At 41.7% G+C, this 18,417-nt stretch overlaps 2 protein-coding genes across 2 annotated transcripts; one reads left to right on the top strand and one right to left on the bottom strand.

Moving 5' to 3' along the window:
- Nucleotides 1-3,281: 3,281 nt before the first annotated feature.
- LOC147868537 (pentatricopeptide repeat-containing protein At2g03380, mitochondrial-like) lies at nucleotides 3,282-7,066 on the top strand. Its single transcript, XM_087320450.1, has one exon. The coding sequence runs from the start codon at nucleotides 3,362-3,364 to the stop codon at nucleotides 6,602-6,604; it is 3,243 nt and encodes a 1,080-aa protein (XP_087176576.1). The 5' UTR covers nucleotides 3,282-3,361; the 3' UTR covers nucleotides 6,605-7,066.
- Nucleotides 7,067-10,738: 3,672 nt separating this feature from the next.
- LOC147868536 (pentatricopeptide repeat-containing protein At4g18520, chloroplastic-like) lies at nucleotides 10,739-13,486 on the bottom strand. The gene has a single exon (XM_087320473.1). The coding sequence runs from the start codon at nucleotides 13,332-13,334 to the stop codon at nucleotides 11,136-11,138; it is 2,199 nt and encodes a 732-aa protein (XP_087176599.1). The 5' UTR covers nucleotides 13,335-13,486; the 3' UTR covers nucleotides 10,739-11,135.
- Nucleotides 13,487-18,417: the final 4,931 nt, after the last annotated feature.

Raw genomic sequence — 18,417 nt, 5'->3', positions numbered from 1 at the left:
CATGCCGACACACACCTCAGCAAAACGGAGTAACCGAACGAAAGAATCGGCACATAGTAGAGGTAGTTAGGGCAATGATGAACGAGAAAAACCTGTCGAAATCGTATTGGGCTGAAGTGGCAAACACAACCGTCTACCTCATGAATAGGTGTACAACCTCGGGGGTACATGACATAACCCCTCATGAGAAGTTTTTCAAAAAGAAGCCGGACCTATCACATGTCTGGATATTCGGTTCAATTGCTTATGTACATATTCCCGACGAGAAGTGACAAAAGCTCGACCTGAAGTCGGAGAAATGTATCCTCGTAGGGTACTCACTCGAACAAAAGGGGTACAAATATTACAATTCATCTACCCGAAAAGTTCGAGTAAGTTGAGACGTTGTCTTCGACGAGTCAACATCCTAGTACGAACCAAAGTCGAGTCCAATTTTGATCCCAGTCTACCCGGAATCAACCGAATGACAAACAGAAGACGAATTTTGACTCGGACACATGTTCGAAGAAAGTCTGATTACGACAAGGCTTAGTGGACCACAAGAGACCCCGAGTGATCAAAGAACATCTCGACCAAGTTCGGGGCTAGACAAAGGGAAGGCCAAAATGTCGGAATACGACGATGCAATCGAAAACGAGTCAATTCACTCCTTTGACAGTGAGTTCGAAGGCCTGGACATCCCAATCATCCGGACGAATGGAGCAAAGCCTTAGATCATGCAAACAAGAAGCTCCATCGCTCCACCCGAGAGAAAAACCCGGTCAGCCGATTCAACTACAATGAGTATATGGCATACCATTATGCCTTTATGATGAAGGTGACGACAGTCCGAGAACCAGAAAACTTCTCCAGGCAGCCAAGGATCCACGATGGATCAAAGCAATGAACGAGGAGATGCAGGGTTTAAGCAAAAACGAGACATGGGATCTCGTCCCCCATACCTCAAGCAAGAAAGCAATCGGTTATAGATGGATTTTCAAAGTAAAATATAATGCTAACAGCTCAATAAATCGTTACAAGGCACAACTCGTAGCTAAGGGATACACTGAAACGCACGAAGTAGATTACGAGTAGACCTTTGCCCCGATGGCAAAGATGTTTGGATAATCATTTCTCTAGCAACGACGAAAGAGTGGCACCTCCACCAGATGGACGCCAAGAACGTCTTTCTTCAAGGCGAATTAGAAGAGGAGGTGTACATGGTACAACCACCCGGCTTCGAATCCAACATTCATCTGAAAGTCGTATGCCGACTCAGAAAGCCTCTATACGGCCTCAAGCAAGCACCGCGTGCTTGGCATTCAAAGATCACCTAGTATCTTCACCAAATCGGCTTCCGAATGTCGAAATCGGACAACTCCCTATACATCTGAAACGAGTCGAACAACCCGTCAATTGTCATCATCCTATATGTGGATGATTTGGTCATCGGAGGAAAGGATATCACCGACATTAATAAAATCAAAATGTTCCTATCCGAAAGATTCGAAATGAAAGGCATGAACGAGCTCCATTACTTCCTCAGTATCGAAGTAATTCGAACACCAGTCGAGATATTGATCTCTCAACGGCACTACATTCTTAATTTTCTCTACAAGTTCAGAATGACCAAGTGCACACATGTGTCTATCCCTCTCGATCAAAATCTCAAGTTCGATGCCGATTTGGGGACAAAAGCATGCGAGCTGACTCAGTACCGTCAATTGATCGGCAGCTTAATCTATCTAACCATCACACAGCCCGACCTCAGCTATTCAATCGGCCTACTTAGCCAATTCATGCAAAACCCTCAGAATGTTCATTTCGATTGCTAAGAGGGTACTTAGGTACGTATGTGGGATGATGGATTTCAGCATCAAATACAAGTTGGATACGATCATTCGGCTCGAATGGTACACATATGCGGACTGGGCCAACTTTAAGGCCGACGGGCTATCGACTTTTGGATTTGTCTTCTCCCTCGGCAGTGGAGCGATCTCCTGGATCAGTAAAAAGCAGTCGACAGTCGCACTGTCGAGCACGGAGGCCGAATACAGGGGTGCAACAGTCACGGCGTGTGAAGCTGTCTAGCCCAAACGCATTTTGAAGGATCTGGGCGTTCCTATCAAGGATCTGATTATCCTATACTGCGACAACATGTGTAGTATCTACCTGGCTTGGAACCCCGTGTTCCACCGGCGGACTAAACATATCGAAGTGCACTACCACTTCATTCGAGAGCGCATTCAAACTGGAGATGTCGATTTACAACACATCAGCACGACAAACCTTGGTCTCTCGATCACCGACCAGCCAAGCTTGAGGGGGAGTACTGAAAAATAGCAATAATCGTCGATGTCGAATTGCAGCTAATCAGTCAATCGAAGCCGACCAAAGGAGTCGAAGTACGATGATAATTGAGCCGAACAAGGAGCACAAAGCAATCGAACAATTGAAATCGTAAGTCGTGTCGACTAACCTTTTGAAAGTTGATTCAGCTGAATCGAAGATTCTCAAGGAGCGAACCGAACTAACTTCTCGACATCCGGAAGTTGTATTTGAAGGGGAGTGTTGAGAATCGAACTTAACTTCCCATGGAGATAGTGTTCACACTAGTCAGTGGACATCATACTAGGCTAGTTTTGTAATTGGTAGAAAGGGCACTTGCCCTAGATCAGTTGGTATTTAAACCAAACTTTTGTAACTTAGTTATTGTTGGATGTAATTCTAGGTTTTTACTAATACAGTTTCTTGTTCAAGCTGTCCCTCTCCCTCTCTCTCTCTCTCTTGCCTTATGTGTAGTCACATACACACACACACACACACACACACACAGTTCGCTTCTGTTGCATAGCACCACCTACGTCTCACCTTCTTTACAAGCCCTTACACTACTTCGCACTCGATCACACAAGTTAGGTATTGAAGTTGCATCATGGTATCAAAATGTAACAAATTTGAAGTCATGCAAAGTATGCAATTAATGTCACTTGCTCTTCACATGGTCGACATATAGTTCAATTTGTTCAAGATATGCTAACATACTAAGAGGGAGTGATAACGTAAGTGCCATACTTAAGACACCGTTGAGAAGGTCGAGCTCATATGCGTATGCTTTATTCACACATAAAGACTTTGTGCTTCAATATCAAGAACACATACCCCTTCTTAGGAAGGAGACACATATCAAGAACACATGGATACTTTGGTCCCATAGGTCAAATTTGGCCTCTTTATGGACGATAAAAATTCTAATTCTAATACTCAGAAGTTCTAGTTTTGCATACTTCATTCTAATTTATATGTTGATTAGAAAGGACCATCCGTTTCATGTCGCCTCAGAACTGTTCTTATCACCTGGAGAGCATGGGACAAGGAAATAATGATCATGGAATTTTGCTTCCGAGATCACCATTCTACATTCGTTGTGGAGCTGTTGAAGGATTGTGCAAAGAAGAAGGATGTCTCGAAAGGCGTTCAGCTACATGCTGGCATTCTGAGAAGAGAATTGCTTCACAAGAACCCGTATGTAGCCAGTGCTTTGATCAATATGTATTCCAGATGTGGTGAGCTTGGACAAGCCCACAAAGTGCTTGAAGAGCTCCATATTAGAGATGTTGTCTCTTGGTCCTCACTCATTTCAGGGTATGCCCGACAAGATCAAGGCCATGAAGCACTAAAATGTTTCGAACGGATGCGGACAGAGGGTATTTCTCCTAATGAGGTCAGCTTCATTTGCGTCTTGAAGGCATGTGGTAACATCAGAGCTATTGACAAGGGTAAACAGATTCATGAGGAGATTATTGATATGGGCTTGCTGGATAAGAATATCATGCTTGGCAATGCTTTGGTCGATATGTACGCCAAATGTGGCATGCTTGCAATAGCACAAGAAGTGCTTGAAGAGCTTCCGATTCGAAATGTGGTCTCTTGGAATGCATTGATTGCTGGGTATGTACAACAGAACAAAGGCCATGATGCTCTTGATTGCTTCTCACAGATGCAAAGGGAGGGTCTTTCGCCGGATGAAGTGACATTCACTTGCATCCTCAAGGCATGTGGAAGTGTTGGAGATATCGAGAAAGCAAAAGAAGTCCATGATGAGATTGTGAACAAAGGGGTTTTGGAAAGAAACGTTATGGTTGGCAATGCGTTGGTTGACATGTATGCCAAATCAGGTGTTCTTTCATTGGCACACCAAGTGCTCGAGAACCTTCCTATCCGAAATGTGATCACTTGGAATGCTTTAATTTCAGGGCATGTCCAACATGACCAGGGCCATGATGCAATCCAATGCTTTCTATGGATGCAAAGGGAGGGCTTTTCACCTGACAAGGTGACATTTTCTTGCATCCTGAAGGCCTGCGGCAGCATTCGAGATATTCACAAAGGCAAGCAAATCCACAATCTTATTGTGACTGGGAAGTTTTTGGAAAAGAATACTGTGCTTGGTTCTGCATTGGTGGATATGTACACCAAATGTGGGCTTCTTACATCCGCAAGACAAGTGCTTGGAGAGCTTCCCATTCGAGATGTAGTGTCTTGGTCTACACTAATTGCAGGGTATGCCCAACACAATCAAGGTGATAAAGCACTTGCCTGCTTTGCAGAGATGAGAAGAGAGGGTTTATATCCAAATGAGGTCACCTTCACTTGTATTTTAAAGGTTTGCTCAAACATAGGAGCTATTGAAAAAGGCAAACAAGTTCATGAGGCAATATTTAGTGGGGGTTATCTAGGTAAGAGCATTGTGCTTGGCACTGCTTTAGTGGATATGTATGCCAAATATGGTCTGCTTGGGAAAGCGCAAGAAGTGCTCCAGGAGCTTCCAGTTCGAGATACAGTCTCTTGGAATGCACTTATTACCGGATATTCTCAACATGGGTGTTTCCATGAAGCACTGGACTGTTTTGAGCAGATGCAAAGAGAAGGTCTTTCTTCAAATGAAGTAACCTTCGCGTGCATCTTAAAGGTCTGTGGTAGTATACGAGCTATCGATAAGGGTAAAGAAATACATGATACACTTATCAGTCTGGGCTTGCTTGAGAAAAATATTATGCTTGGAACATTATTGGTAGATATGTATGCAAGAGGTGGTCGGCTTGTAGTAGCACAAGAAGTGATTGATGGGCTTCCTATTCGAGATACAGTCTGTTGGAATGGATTAATTGCTGGATATGTGGAAGAGGATAAATGTATGGAAGCACTGAATTGCTTTGAGCAGATGCAAAAGGAGGGCCTTGCTCTGAATGACGACACATTTATTTGCATCTTGAAGGCTTGTGGCAACTTTGGAGCTATTGATAAGGGAAAAGAAATTCATGAGGAGATTGCCACCCTTGGCTTGCTAGAGAAAAATATATTGCTTGGCACTACTTTGGTCAATATGTATGTCAAATGTGATGCATTTGAAAAAGCACACCAAGTGCTTGAAGAGCTTCCCATTCGAGACACTGTATCTTGGAATGCCCTTATTTGTGGTTATGCTCAAGAGGAGCATTTTCAAGATGCATTGAATTGTTTTGAGCAGATGCAAACAGAGGGTCTGCTCCCAAATGATGTGACCTTCATTTGCATTTTGAAGGCATGTGCTTGCCAAGGGGCTATTGAAAAGGGCAAACAAATTCATGAAGAAATTGTCCGATGCGGACTGCTGGAGAAGAATATTGTGCTTGGCACTACCTTGGTTGATATGTATGTCAAATGTGGTGTTCCTTCGAAAGGTTCGCAAGTGCTCAATGCCTTTTCCACCCGAGACATATTTTCTTGGTCAGCATTAATTGCAGGATATGCACAAATGGGCAAATGTCATGAAGCATTGTGTTGTTTTGAACAATTGCAAAGGGAGGGCCTTATCCCGAATGAGGTTACATTTGTTTGTATCTTGAAGGTATGTGGTGAAATAGGTGCTCTTAACACAGGGAAAGTAATTCATGATGAGATTGTCCATAGGGGCTTACTAAAGAAAAACATTTTACTTGGCAATGCTTTAGTGGACATGTATGCCAAATGTGGATTGCTTGCCAAATCTCGGCAAGTGTTCGAGGAACTAACACTTCGAGATGCAGCCTCTTATAACGCATTAATGGCTGGATATGCCCAAGAGGGGCAAGGTCATGAAGTACTTGATTGTTTTGTAAGGATGCAAAGGGAGGGTATTTTTCCAGATGAGATAACATTTGTGTGCATGCTGAGTGCATGCTGTCACTCAGGGAATTCAGATGACGCCCAAATATATTATGACAATATGTGCCAAATATATCATATCACTCCAACGATAGAGCACCATACATGCATGGTGGTCGTCTTTGGATATACAGGATGCTTTCATAAAGCAATGTCAGTGATTAAAACAATGCCATCCTCCAACGATTCTTCAGTTTGGACTGCACTCCTTAATGCATGTAGAAAATGGGGCAATGTGAATCTTGGCAAACTGGCTTTTGATCAGGTGATACAGATGAATGGGAATCTTGCTTCTGCTTATGTGATTATGGCCAATATTTATGCAGCTGTTTGTATGCAAGAAGAGGCTGACAAAGTAGACGCAATGAGAGGGAGAAACACTAATTGGAAGAAGGATGAAATGGGCACGAGTGTGATTGGACAACTTTGTACCATATGATACCGACTTAATGTCCATTGCGACATATTTCACAGAGTCCACACCAACAGGTAGTTTGCATGCTTGGTAATTGTGATATAAAGACAAAGGAGTAAATATAAATGCCTAACTTATGAAGAGAGAGAAGAATGACTTCAGCAAAGAACCCACTGTTCACAAGTCTGATTAGAGTATTCTAAATGGGGGTGAGATGAATGGAAGAAACATGGTCATAAGAAGGTTTTAAGAGAATTCAACTATTGAGATCTATGGAGCAAGCTGCCTATGCTTTAAGAGCAGATTCAAATGTACATACTATTAATCTTTGTTAGCGAATTCACGAAACCTGAGCACATTATACTAATAACCAAATAATTAGGAGGGTGTGAAGTGTCGATGCTAGTCCTCAGGCCAAAAGCTAGTGAAATGAACTAGAACTTGAGTCACTGATTGGGGCACATAATCCAGGCAGTAGAATGATCTAATGATGAGCATTCAAGGATTCCCATTCATGAACGTAGGGTATGGTAGAGGAGGGCAAGTTTAGGATGATTGTGTATTATTCGATGATTACTACCATTTGTAACATGTACATCAGTCAAATCATGTATAGAGTCACAATTTAATAAGGGTGATTCATATTGGTGGACTACCCAAAAAGGAAACCAAACTATTTAGCCACTTCAAGAACAATTCAGTAGCTCAATGAGCTTTGAAATTGTTTGGCTTTGCCTTGGTTTGATACCAACATATTTGTGTGCTCCGCCGCGATAATGTGGAAGGGTACAAAGAACCCACTTAAATTTAAGGAAAGTATTAAGCCCAGCTTTTTGGCTTTCATAACATCTTTACTTTTCTCACTTCAGGCTAGAGCATACACCTTAATCTTTCTCTCCATCTCCTTTACATTAAAGAACTTAGAGTATTCTATTTTAAAGTACTTGCGCTATCTAGTGTTTATTTGGATTAACTTAACTAAAAGGAAGTGTATGGGCTCCCTTATTATGTTTTGTAGTTTCTTACTCGGTTAAGTCTCATGATTAAGTCTTTGGGATTGAGTGTAATCATCTCTTAGTTAAGTTAGTATAGTAGAGAGGTTAATGTGAAGTTCATCAAAATGATTACCACTCAAGGTTTTTGGAGGAAGATATTTAATGATTAATGAAGTACTCTTATGTCTACACACTACTTGGTGCTATAATTTGTTGAAAGTTAAGAAGCAATCCACCTAGGCATTATCATCCATGGAAATCGAACTTGCAACCATACCTCTAGTTGCGAAAGAAAGCATTTAGATTAAATCTATGCTCGAGGAACTGCACTTACTATCTGTTCACATGATGTTTTCATATATTTGAAAGTGTATATAGTAAACACTAAAGAGACAAATAATGACATGAAGACTAGGATGAGATAGCTAGGAAAAAATTTTAACATTATAAAGAATTTTGGATCTTTTGCTTTGTGTAGTGCAATTGCCTAGCCACCATAAACTAGTTTTTGATGGTTTTCATGTAAATGTAATGGAAAGCACCATTTTACTAGATCACAACATTTTTGTTGAGGAAACCTATTGAATTGAAAATATACAATGGATGGGAACGCTAAAGATAGAACCCTCCAAAGCATTTTATGGCATAGGATTATTTCACCATCTTGTATGGAATGGGGAAGACTAAAACCTCATACAAGATTTGGGCATACACTGCACTTTTATGGTGGAGGTCTAGACTCTAGAGACGTGCCAAAGTTCCTTCGTTTGTGGATCCAACACATCAGTTTGGTTACCCAACATAAAGACAAGTGTAAAAATGGTCAAGGTGAGCACACCATGACGCAAAAACTATTCAATAGTTCCATCTGAAACAACCTTTGGCTTGGCAGCAAGCAGCATTACGTGGTTCCACAATGACCTTAATGGCCTCTTGTCCATTCACCCACTTCAGGCAGGCGGGGTCCTCGGGCCAGAGCGCTGCTTGGTCATGTTGGACATGCCCTGAAATTAATGCATTCCAAGTGATCACATTTTGGATAGGAAGGTTCTCAAGCACTTGGTGTGCCAATGCAAGAACACCCGATTTGGCATACATGTCTACCAACGCATTGCCAACCTAACATTTCTTTCCAAAAGGCCCTTGTTCACTATCTCATCATGGAATTCTTTTGCTTTCTCGATATCTCCAACACTTCTACATGCCTTGAGGATGCAAGTGAATGTGACTTCATTAGGTAAGAGACCCTCCCTTTACATCTGTGAGAAGCAATTAAGAGCATCATGGCCTTTGGTCTGTTGTATATACCCAACAATTAGAAGCTCTTGAAGCGCTTCTTGTGCTATCTTGCAAGCATGCCATATTTGGTAGTCAATATGATTGGATAAGTTTTGGCATTTTTTCTTTGTATTGGAAAAATATTCCAATATTCACATTTTTTCCTTGTATTGGGGAAATAGTGACATTGGCAATGTAATAATCCAACTCTAGCATTTTAGCATCTTGCCACTTCATCCTTAGTACCTTGACTGATATATCTTGAATGATCATATCATAGCATCACATGAGAGCTACATTAGATCTTTTTATTCCTCATCTCTTAAACCATTTCATAATGTCAAGCACCTAGTTAGATGAGAGGATTCACCTCTTATTAGCTTTTCATACCTTGCATCCTATGTTCAAAGATTGTTTGGGTAATGTATAATTAGGCATATTCTTGACTTCTGTGATATGGTTGCACACCATTTGCTACGCTAGTACCTCTATGGATCGAGCACCTATTTCATTAGCATGAGAGGATAGGATATGAGGATATACTCTAATGACATTTCGATCTCTATCATTCTTTTCCAAATCTCATTCCTTATTATGGTGCATGACTTTCTTGAAGTTCAAAAGACAAAAATATAGGTTTTTCCCCTTGGAAGTGAGGAGGTGAGGTATATCAAATCAAATTGCTAAGGGATCGAGGTTTAGGGTTTGTCAATCGGCGAGCCATGCGCCTCACACCATTGAATTAAGGACATTGGGTGATACCTGAATGAGTTGAAAATAGACCACTGAGGTCTTTGTAGAATTGGGTAGCATGGAATCTCTTTTGAATTTGAATAGAAGGTACGAAGGTGTCATCGTGAAGGGTTGGCAATGGCAATTGTTGATATAATGTGTGATGTGGGTGAGGAGGTGATTGAAGCACAAGGATAATGTTAATGAGGTTGCTGCCATTCCTTCTAAGCATCATATGGCCGGTAGCAAATCTGAAAAGGTACAGTTATTGTTAGGGAAGTATATAGGATAGTCAAACTCTCAGATCATGAAAACAATTTCTCAATCATAATTAAGCCAACCACATCAATCTTACAGTTGAAGAGGTTTTGAGGTTAAACTCCGAACCTTGGCATGATGTGATCAGGAGAGTTCGAAGCAAACTACATGTTGGCTGTTGCTATTTTCAATCTCATCGTAACAGTGAACCAAGTGACAGTCCCAACGATATCGGATAGGGGAATGGGAGATTATGTAATAACTTATGATTGTTAGAAATTTCAGGGGAGCCCTAAAATGGTGGCCACAAACATAAAACTAGGAGGGCCAATGACTCCATCCAAATGCTTTGAGTGATGATTATCGGCCCCATATCGAAAGCAGCATGACAAAACAAATCTAGCACTACAACATCAAACCATTTTGCGTGGCTAGTCAATGACCCAGGTCGAGACTTCCAATGGAGACAATAAAAGTAATAACAAGAATACAAGAAATGACATTGACAATAAACCACCTCCACCATCTGATCACTCACTCCTGTCTTACAAGAAAAGAGTGACTATACCATACTCAAATAATAGGTGCAGATATGGTTTGGTCACATGAAATACATTATCCAAAAAATATCCCTTCCTCCCCATCATCATCATTGCATTTGGTCTCCACCACATCCCACAGTATGCTTGGATTTGCAGTGCATTTGAAGCCAAATCAACTCCACCAAATTCCCCAGTATGTGAAGTGGATTCAATAGGCTACAACTTAATGGAGAAATCAAGGAGAGATTCAACACAAGTGGATTGTAATCATCACACGACAAACCCCCATTGATATTTCTATCATAACTCTCTCATTTCCTATTTGATGCATCGAGCCAAAATGTCAGCACAAATTAGAGGAAAATAGGAGCTACAAAATTTCTAATGAAGTTGATGTTTGACATGAATTTGGATTTGCTTATGCTTAGTAAGATCTAATGTCTTGAATGTTAATCATTCAAAAGCCTTTTATCTTACCAAGCTCCCGTTAAAAGACTTGGTGTTGGCACTACACTATGTACCGTAGACTTTCTGAGCCATATAAAGCAATGCTCCAGATCAACAAATGTGAAGTAGTTCACCATCATGCCATTGTAAAAAAATACTCATGTTTGGTTGGTTGTGGGTCATTTATATACATTTATATACATTTATTTACATATATGTTGTGTTCTATGCTTGAGATTTTCTTTTTGACAGTGTTATTCATTTGTGCATCCCAAACTAAAAACGGATCAATGTTCGGTTTTCTCAATCCCTATGCATCATTTCATCAAAAGCCAATAAGGCAAGCCTCAAATTACCCCATCTTTTGCAAGCACTCAAAAACGTGAGCCAACATGAAGGATATTCATTGAAAGACACTGGCATTGATTTGATCATCGCCATTGCCTCATCAGAGCATCCCAAAACCCCCACCATGCATGTATGGTGCTCAAGCATGGGTTTCATCCTCGTTATTCTCCTCATATCCTCATAATGCTTTTGGGCCTCATCTAATTTGTGTGAGTGCCTACATGCATTCAGCATGCACAAGAATGTTATCTCGTCTGGCAAAACACCCTCCATTTGCATCCGAGTAAAACAATTCAAGGTTTTATGTCCCTCTTGTACATAACCTCCAATAAATGCATTCCAAGAGACCACATTTCGAAACGGAAGATTTTCAAGCACTTGTGCTGCTTTTGTGATCAAACCACACTTGGCATACATATCCACCAGAGCATTGCCAAGCATGATGCTCTTATCCAGAAAACCCCCACTAAGTATATCCTCATGAATTTTTTTTCCATTATCTATAGCCCCGACACTGGTACAGGCCTTCAAAATGCAAGTGAAAGTGACCACATCCGGATAAAAGCCCTCCTTTTTCATCCTTTCAAAACACTCCAACGCTTTATAACCTTGTCCTTGTTGGGCACACCCAGAAATTAGAGTAGACCAAGAGATTGGGTCTCGAAAATGAAGCTCTTTATGTATTTCCTCTGCTTCAGCAAGCCTACCACATTTGATATACATACCTACCAATGCAGTGCCAAGAATAATATTTTTGTTCATTAAGTATCCATTGGTTATATCTTCATGAAGGATTTGCTCTCCCTTATTGAACGTTCCTGTATGCCCACAGGCCTTCAAGATGCAGGACAATGTGATTTCATTCGGAGACAATCCCTCTCTTCGCATCAGTGCAAAACAATCTAAAGCCTCACAACCTTTTTCATGTTGAGCATATCCAGCAATTAGAGCAGTCCAAGCCACCACATTTCGAACCGGAAGCTCATCAAGCACTCGTAGTGCTTGTTCAAACATACCACATTTGGCATACATATCAACCAAAGCATTTCCAATTACAACATTTTCTTTCAACATGCCCCTGTTCACAATCTCCTCATGAATTTGCTTGCCCTTGTCTATAGCTCCTATGTGGCCACAAGCCTTCAAAACGCAAGAGACGTTAACTACATCTGGATTGATGCCCTCTTCTTGCATCTTTTCATAACAAATGAGAGCCTCATGGCCTTGGCCCTCTTGTACAAACCCAGATATTAGTGCACACCATGAGACTCTGTTTCTAATGGGAAGCTCTTTGAGCACTTTTTGTGCTTCCAAAAGAGCACCGCATTTTGCGTACATATCTACCAGTGCATTTCCGAGCACAATATTTTTCTCTAATAACTTCCTATTGACAATTTCACAGTGAATTTGTTTTCCTTTGTCTATATCTCTTGTGATGCCACATGCTTTCAGCACACATGTGAAGGTGATTTCATTTGGAGAAACACCCTCCTTTTCCATCCTTTCATAGCAGTCCAACGCTTTAAAACCTTGACCTTGTTGGACATACCCTGCAATGAGTGAAGACCATGAGACTACATCTCGGACAAGAAGCTCTTCAAGTACTTGCTGTGCTTCTGCAAGCATACCACATTTGACATACATATCCACCAAAGCAGTACCGAGCACAACATTTCCCTTTAAAAAACCTCTATGAGCAATCTCCTCATGAATTTGTTTGCCCTTGTCAATAGCTCTGAGGGTAGCACATGCCTTCAAGATGCAAATGAAGGTGACCTCATTAGGAGAGAGACCTTCTCTCCGCATCTTTTCAAAACATTCTAGAGCTTCATGGCCCTGCCGATGTTGGGCATACCCTTCAATGAGTGAGGTCCATGCGACCACTTCTCTAACATGAAGCTCGTCAAGCACTTTCTGGGCTTGTCCAAGTTCACCGCATTTGGCATACATATTGATTAAAGCACTGGCTACATAGGGGTTATTTTGAAGCAATCCTCTTCTCAGAATGCCAGCATGTAGCTGAATGCCTTTGTACACATCTTTCTTCTTTGCACAAGCTTTGAGCAGCTCAACGTATGGCAAGCCTTTCTTCTTCTGCTGCTCATACACATCTCTATTTGTGCTGCTATTCCAGGAAAGAATAGGGGAGCACATTCTAAGAGCAGCAACATTCTAACAAGAAGAAGGACAGGAACACCAAGGCTGTTGGCTTGGTGGTGTATATGTACCGTATCATCAAAGACAAACAAAGTATGGCTCCTGGAATGTGTATGTATTTGTTTTGTTTTACACAGATTCATACTAGCATAGTTAACATGGATTTATCAGTTGTCCGGTGGTGAGGGATACCCAGAAGTTTATATCTACAAGTGTAGGGTTCTATTCTATTAGTGGCATGCCCGAATCCCCGCTTCAATGGGTGTTTGGTAATGTGCAATCAAGTATGTTGTCTCCACCTTTTGAGCTAACCTTTTAATATCTAAGGTATTCGCGATTATAGCATGATTGGCTTATGTGGAATGCGCAAATTACAACAATCTTCCTCAAGCCATTGTTATAGAGGCCTTAATTGACAATTGCTGGTTCAACAAGGATTATCCATGGTTCGATGAGTTCACCACACATTCTACAGCCACAAAAGTGCCGTAGTGGACCTCGAGGACATATACATTGACTTTTGTATGTTTACTAGCAAGGAACACAAAACAATGAGAAAAGATGGAGGAAGAGAAAGGTAGAGAGAAAAAAGGTGGGTGAGGGAGAGAGATGAGGTGGGTGACAAAGAACACGTTGATAAATTCATGATAGAGAAGGAATAGTAGGTTGTATATGTATAATGTTAGATGTATTAGAAATATTGAGAATCGAGTAGATAGGTATATAGAGTTACAACTGCAGAGATGGATATATGAAAACAGAATTTCTATTACATATGAGAGTAGTTCAAAATGGTAGTTTTCCCATGCGCTCACACCTTAGAGCTTAGATAGGATATGGACCGGCTCACTACAAAATTAGTGGGGACTGGTGATCAATCTCTCCACTGTGTGAGAAAAGTGACTTATAATCTATGTTTGGTCTTAGTATAAATGTGCAAGTCAGTTGACAGTAGTGGAGATATTCCTTTTCTGTCAACTGACTTGTCATTTAATATGACCCAACTCCCTAGGTACAGGCTAGTGCTAGATAATACTTATCTTGAAGTCAATGACGCATACTTCAAGACTAAGTACATCGTAACTTGCCCACAAAATATTCTAGCTGACTTGATTAGCCAATCCTTTTATCTATTTCTCTCTTTCCTAAATATATTGTGTCCTACGCATCTACGGTTTCCTAGATTAACACCTTATCGACCCATATGGTCGAGTTGCACACTAGCCGCTCCTCATTTGGGGCGCTATCACAAAATGTGCACTCTAAGAGCACATATGGGGATAGATTTACAACTTGGGGCTGATCATTGATTATATCTAACACGCCCCCTCAATGATCAACCCATTGAGTTCACTTGGAATTGGGCCAACACCTAGTCGTCGAAGGTGTTGTTGCAACTGTTCTGCTCCAAGCGCCTTTGTGAAGATATCTGCAGCATTTTCTGATGTTGGACAGTACTCAAGCTCCACAATCTCATCATTTATTAGCTCCCGCACATAGTGATACTGAATCTCTATGTGTTTAGTACGTGCATGAAATACGGGGTTCTTGGCAATGGCCATGCAACTCTGATTGTCACACCTCAATACCGTTGCCGTCCTTATTGGGACTGCCACATCCATAAGGATTCTTCTTAGCCAAACTACCTCGCATGCAGCTATGCATGCTGCTTTGTATTCTGCCTCCGTTGAAGATAGTGCCACTGTTGGTTGTTTTTTACTACTCCATGAAACAGCTCCAGATCCTATTGAAAAACAATATCCAGAAACTGATTTTCTGGAATCACTATCTCCAGCCCAATCGGAGTCGCAATATCCACTAAGTTGGTCAATTGTTGGCTTGTAGAAGATTCCATAATTTAAAGTACCCACAATGTACTTTAATACACGTAGAGCAGCTTTCCAATGAGTCTCCTTCGGCTTGTTGCTGAATCGACTCACCACATTGACTGCAAAACAAATATCCGGCCTAGTGTTGCATAGGAAAATTAGACTTCCTACTAGTTGTCTATACTTCCTTATGTCAACCATTGGTGATGAGTCTTCTTGGGATAGCTTGCAGTTTGACTCCATTGGAGTCGACTTCGACTTGCTGTCCATCATCCCGAAGGTCTTCAAGATCTCTGTTGCATACTTTCTTTGTGACATGAAGATGCCGACCGAGGTTTGCCAAACCTCAATTCCAAGGAAGTAGTGTAGAATCCCCAAGTCTGTCATTTCAAACTCAGTTTTCAAACAGTCTTGTGTTTGGCCAATGCACTCTTCATGGTCACCAGTAAGTACTAGATCATCCACGTAAATGATAATGATGACTTGTTTCCCGTCCTTCATTTTGACATACATACTTGCATCCGAAGCACATTGCTTAAAGTCGATTGATCGTAAGAAGCTGTCTATCCTCTTGTTCCAAGCTCTTGGTGCTTGCTTTAGACCATATAGTGCCTTCTTCAGCTTGCAAACTTTGTTTTCTGAATTCGGTATCTCAAACCCCGGTGGTTGTGTCACATATACCTCCTCCTTGAGATGCCCATTCAGAAATGTTGATTTGACATCCATTTGATAAATCGGCCATCCTCTTGAAGCAGCCAACGCTATGACCATTCGAATTGTTGTCATGCGAGCTGTCGGGGCAAATGTTTCTTGTACATCGAACCCTTCAATTTGGGAGTATCCTTGCGCTACTAGCCTGGCCTTGAATTTCTCCAAAGAGCCATCAGCTTTATACTTTACTTTCCATACCCACTTCGTGCCTATCACCTTCTTCTTTGTTGGCCTCTCTACCAACTCCCATGTGTCATTTTTCATGATGCTATCATATTCTGATATCATCGCCTCTTTCCACTTCGGGTCGGCCATAGCTTCCTCCACCGAGGTCGGCTCACTCACTGAGCCTATGATGTCCACCATCAGAGCCATGTTGACAATGTGGTCAGAGGTTCTTCCTTGCTCCTGTATTCTTCTTGATCTTCGTAATCCATCAGTTGAAGTTTCAGGAAACTCAACTTTAGGAGTATGATCATTGAAGAGTTGTTGAGCCCACTTAGGTATTTTCTTTACATGTGGGACTGGCATAGGCTGAACTAGTGAACCATTACCATCAGATGGTTCAGCTTCCTTTTTTGGATAATGGGTCGGGATTGGGTAAAATACTTCTTCAGTTGATGAGATAACTTGAGAATCGTTGTTCTCAGCTAGTTGTGGTTGTTCCTCATCGAACACCACATCGCGGCTTGTCAATATCTTTCTTGCCTCTGGATCGTAGAGTCGATAGGCCTTTGACTCTTCACTATATCCGAGAAAGATACACTTTTTGCTTTTAGCATCCAACTTCTTTCTGCTCACATCTGGAATATGTGCGTAGCACATACACCCAAAGGTTCTGAAGTGCAGCACTGAAGGTTTCTTGCCTGAATAAGCTTCTTGGGGTGTTTTCCCTTGAAGTGCCTTCGTGTAGCTCCGATTGAGGATGTAAACTGTTGTGTTCACTGCTTCAGCCCAGAATGGGTCGGGCAGCGCTTGTGCCTTCAACATACACCTAGCCATCTCGACAACTGTTCGATTTCGACGTTCGACAACGCCATTTTGTTGTGGGGTGTAGGCAGTTGTAAGTTGGCGCTTAATTCCATGCTCTTTGCAATACTCACAGAATTCTATTGATAAGAATTCTCCACCTCGATCAGAGCGTAGCTCCTTCACTAACTTTCCAGACTCTCGCTCGACAAACTTATGCCATCTTTTGAAGATTTTAAAAGCTTCAGCCTTCTCCCGAAGGAAGTAAACCCACATCTTTCTGCTGAAGTCGTCGACTATTAGCATATAGTAGAGAGATCCACCCATTGCAGGAGTCACCATTTTTCCAGAGAGGTCAATGTGTATTAGTTGTAGAGGAGTCTTTGCCCGATTTTGACTCTCTTTTGGAATGGCTGATCTTTGATGCTTGCCCATCATACAAGCATCACAAACATGACTTAAGTCAGATAGGGTTGGCAACCCAACTACCATATTCGACTTCTTCATCTCCTTCAACACAGCAACGTTGAGATGCCCAAATCTCTCATGCCATTGCTTTGTGTTGGTACTTGTGCTGTGGTCAGTAGAAATGGTAAACGCGCTCAGCTCATAGAGATTGTTGCGCCTCACCCCTATTCCTACAACCTTGCCAGCAGAATCTGTTATTTCTGCACCCGACTTCTTGAATCGAACATCAAGACCCTTGTCAGTCAGTGCAGAAATGGACAGTAGATTCTTCTTCAGATCTGGCACGTACAACACTTGAGAGAGATGCTTTGTCCCACCGGTCGTTGCTTTGAGGGAGACGGTTCCGGTTCCTTTGGCCGGACATCGAGCATTGTTTCCGACCACAACATTGATGGGCTCTTGTAGAGGTGTCCAAGAACTGTACCAGTCACGATTACTGGTCATATGTCGGGATGCTCCACTATCGAGAATCCAAGACTCATCAACAACTTGAGTGTCAACTGAAGAACACACTTCTTCAGTTGCGACCCATAACTCTAGTTCATCTACGACATTGTTAGCGGACTCGGGCTCTCTCCAAGAAGTCTTATTAGAACCATTCTTCTCATCCGCCATCTTCTTTCGACAATCCTTGATTGTGTGACCCTTCTTGTCACAGTAGAAACACGATCCATTGAACTTCTTCTTCTTCGGTATCCTATTCGCATTGTTTGAATTGGATGCCCCTTCACCCTTAGTCCTAAAGACAAATGCTGAATCTTCCCTTTCTTCTCTTGTCTTCAGCCGAAGCTCCTCTTCAAGCAGCATTGCACTTAGTTCATCAAATTTTAAAGGAGTGGATCGAACCTGAGTGTTCAATGCTGTCACAATGCCATCATACTTGAAAGGAAGTACTCGAATGCACCGACGAGCCATATCCTCTTGAGAGACGACTACTCCAACAGCCGCCAGCTGATCTTGAAGATCCTTAATCCTTTTTACAAAGGATTCTACTTTCTCTCCATCAGCGAGCTTCTCTGCAGCAAGCTGATTTTCGAGGTTTTGTATCCTTGTATAGTTTCTGGTCTCATACTGGCTGGCCAATATGCTCCAAGCTTCATGTG

Source organism: Azolla caroliniana, unplaced genomic scaffold (genome assembly GCF_043228905.1).
Source record: "Azolla caroliniana isolate FFs.n. ecotype wild unplaced genomic scaffold, voAzoCaro1.0.p SCAF_1, whole genome shotgun sequence".
NCBI classification, from domain to species: Eukaryota; Viridiplantae; Streptophyta; class Polypodiopsida; order Salviniales; family Salviniaceae; genus Azolla; species Azolla caroliniana.
The sequence above is the reverse complement of the archived record's forward strand: the minus strand, read 5'-3'. Positions and strand labels throughout refer to the sequence as shown.

Bases quoted from the DNA above. Each gene is read 5' to 3' on its own strand.
- LOC147868537 (XM_087320450.1), top strand. From the start codon at position 3,362: ATGATCATGGAATTTTGCTTCCGAGATCACCATTCTACATTCGTTGTG.
- LOC147868536 (XM_087320473.1), bottom strand. From the start codon at position 13,334: ATGTGCTCCCCTATTCTTTCCTGGAATAGCAGCACAAATAGAGATGTG.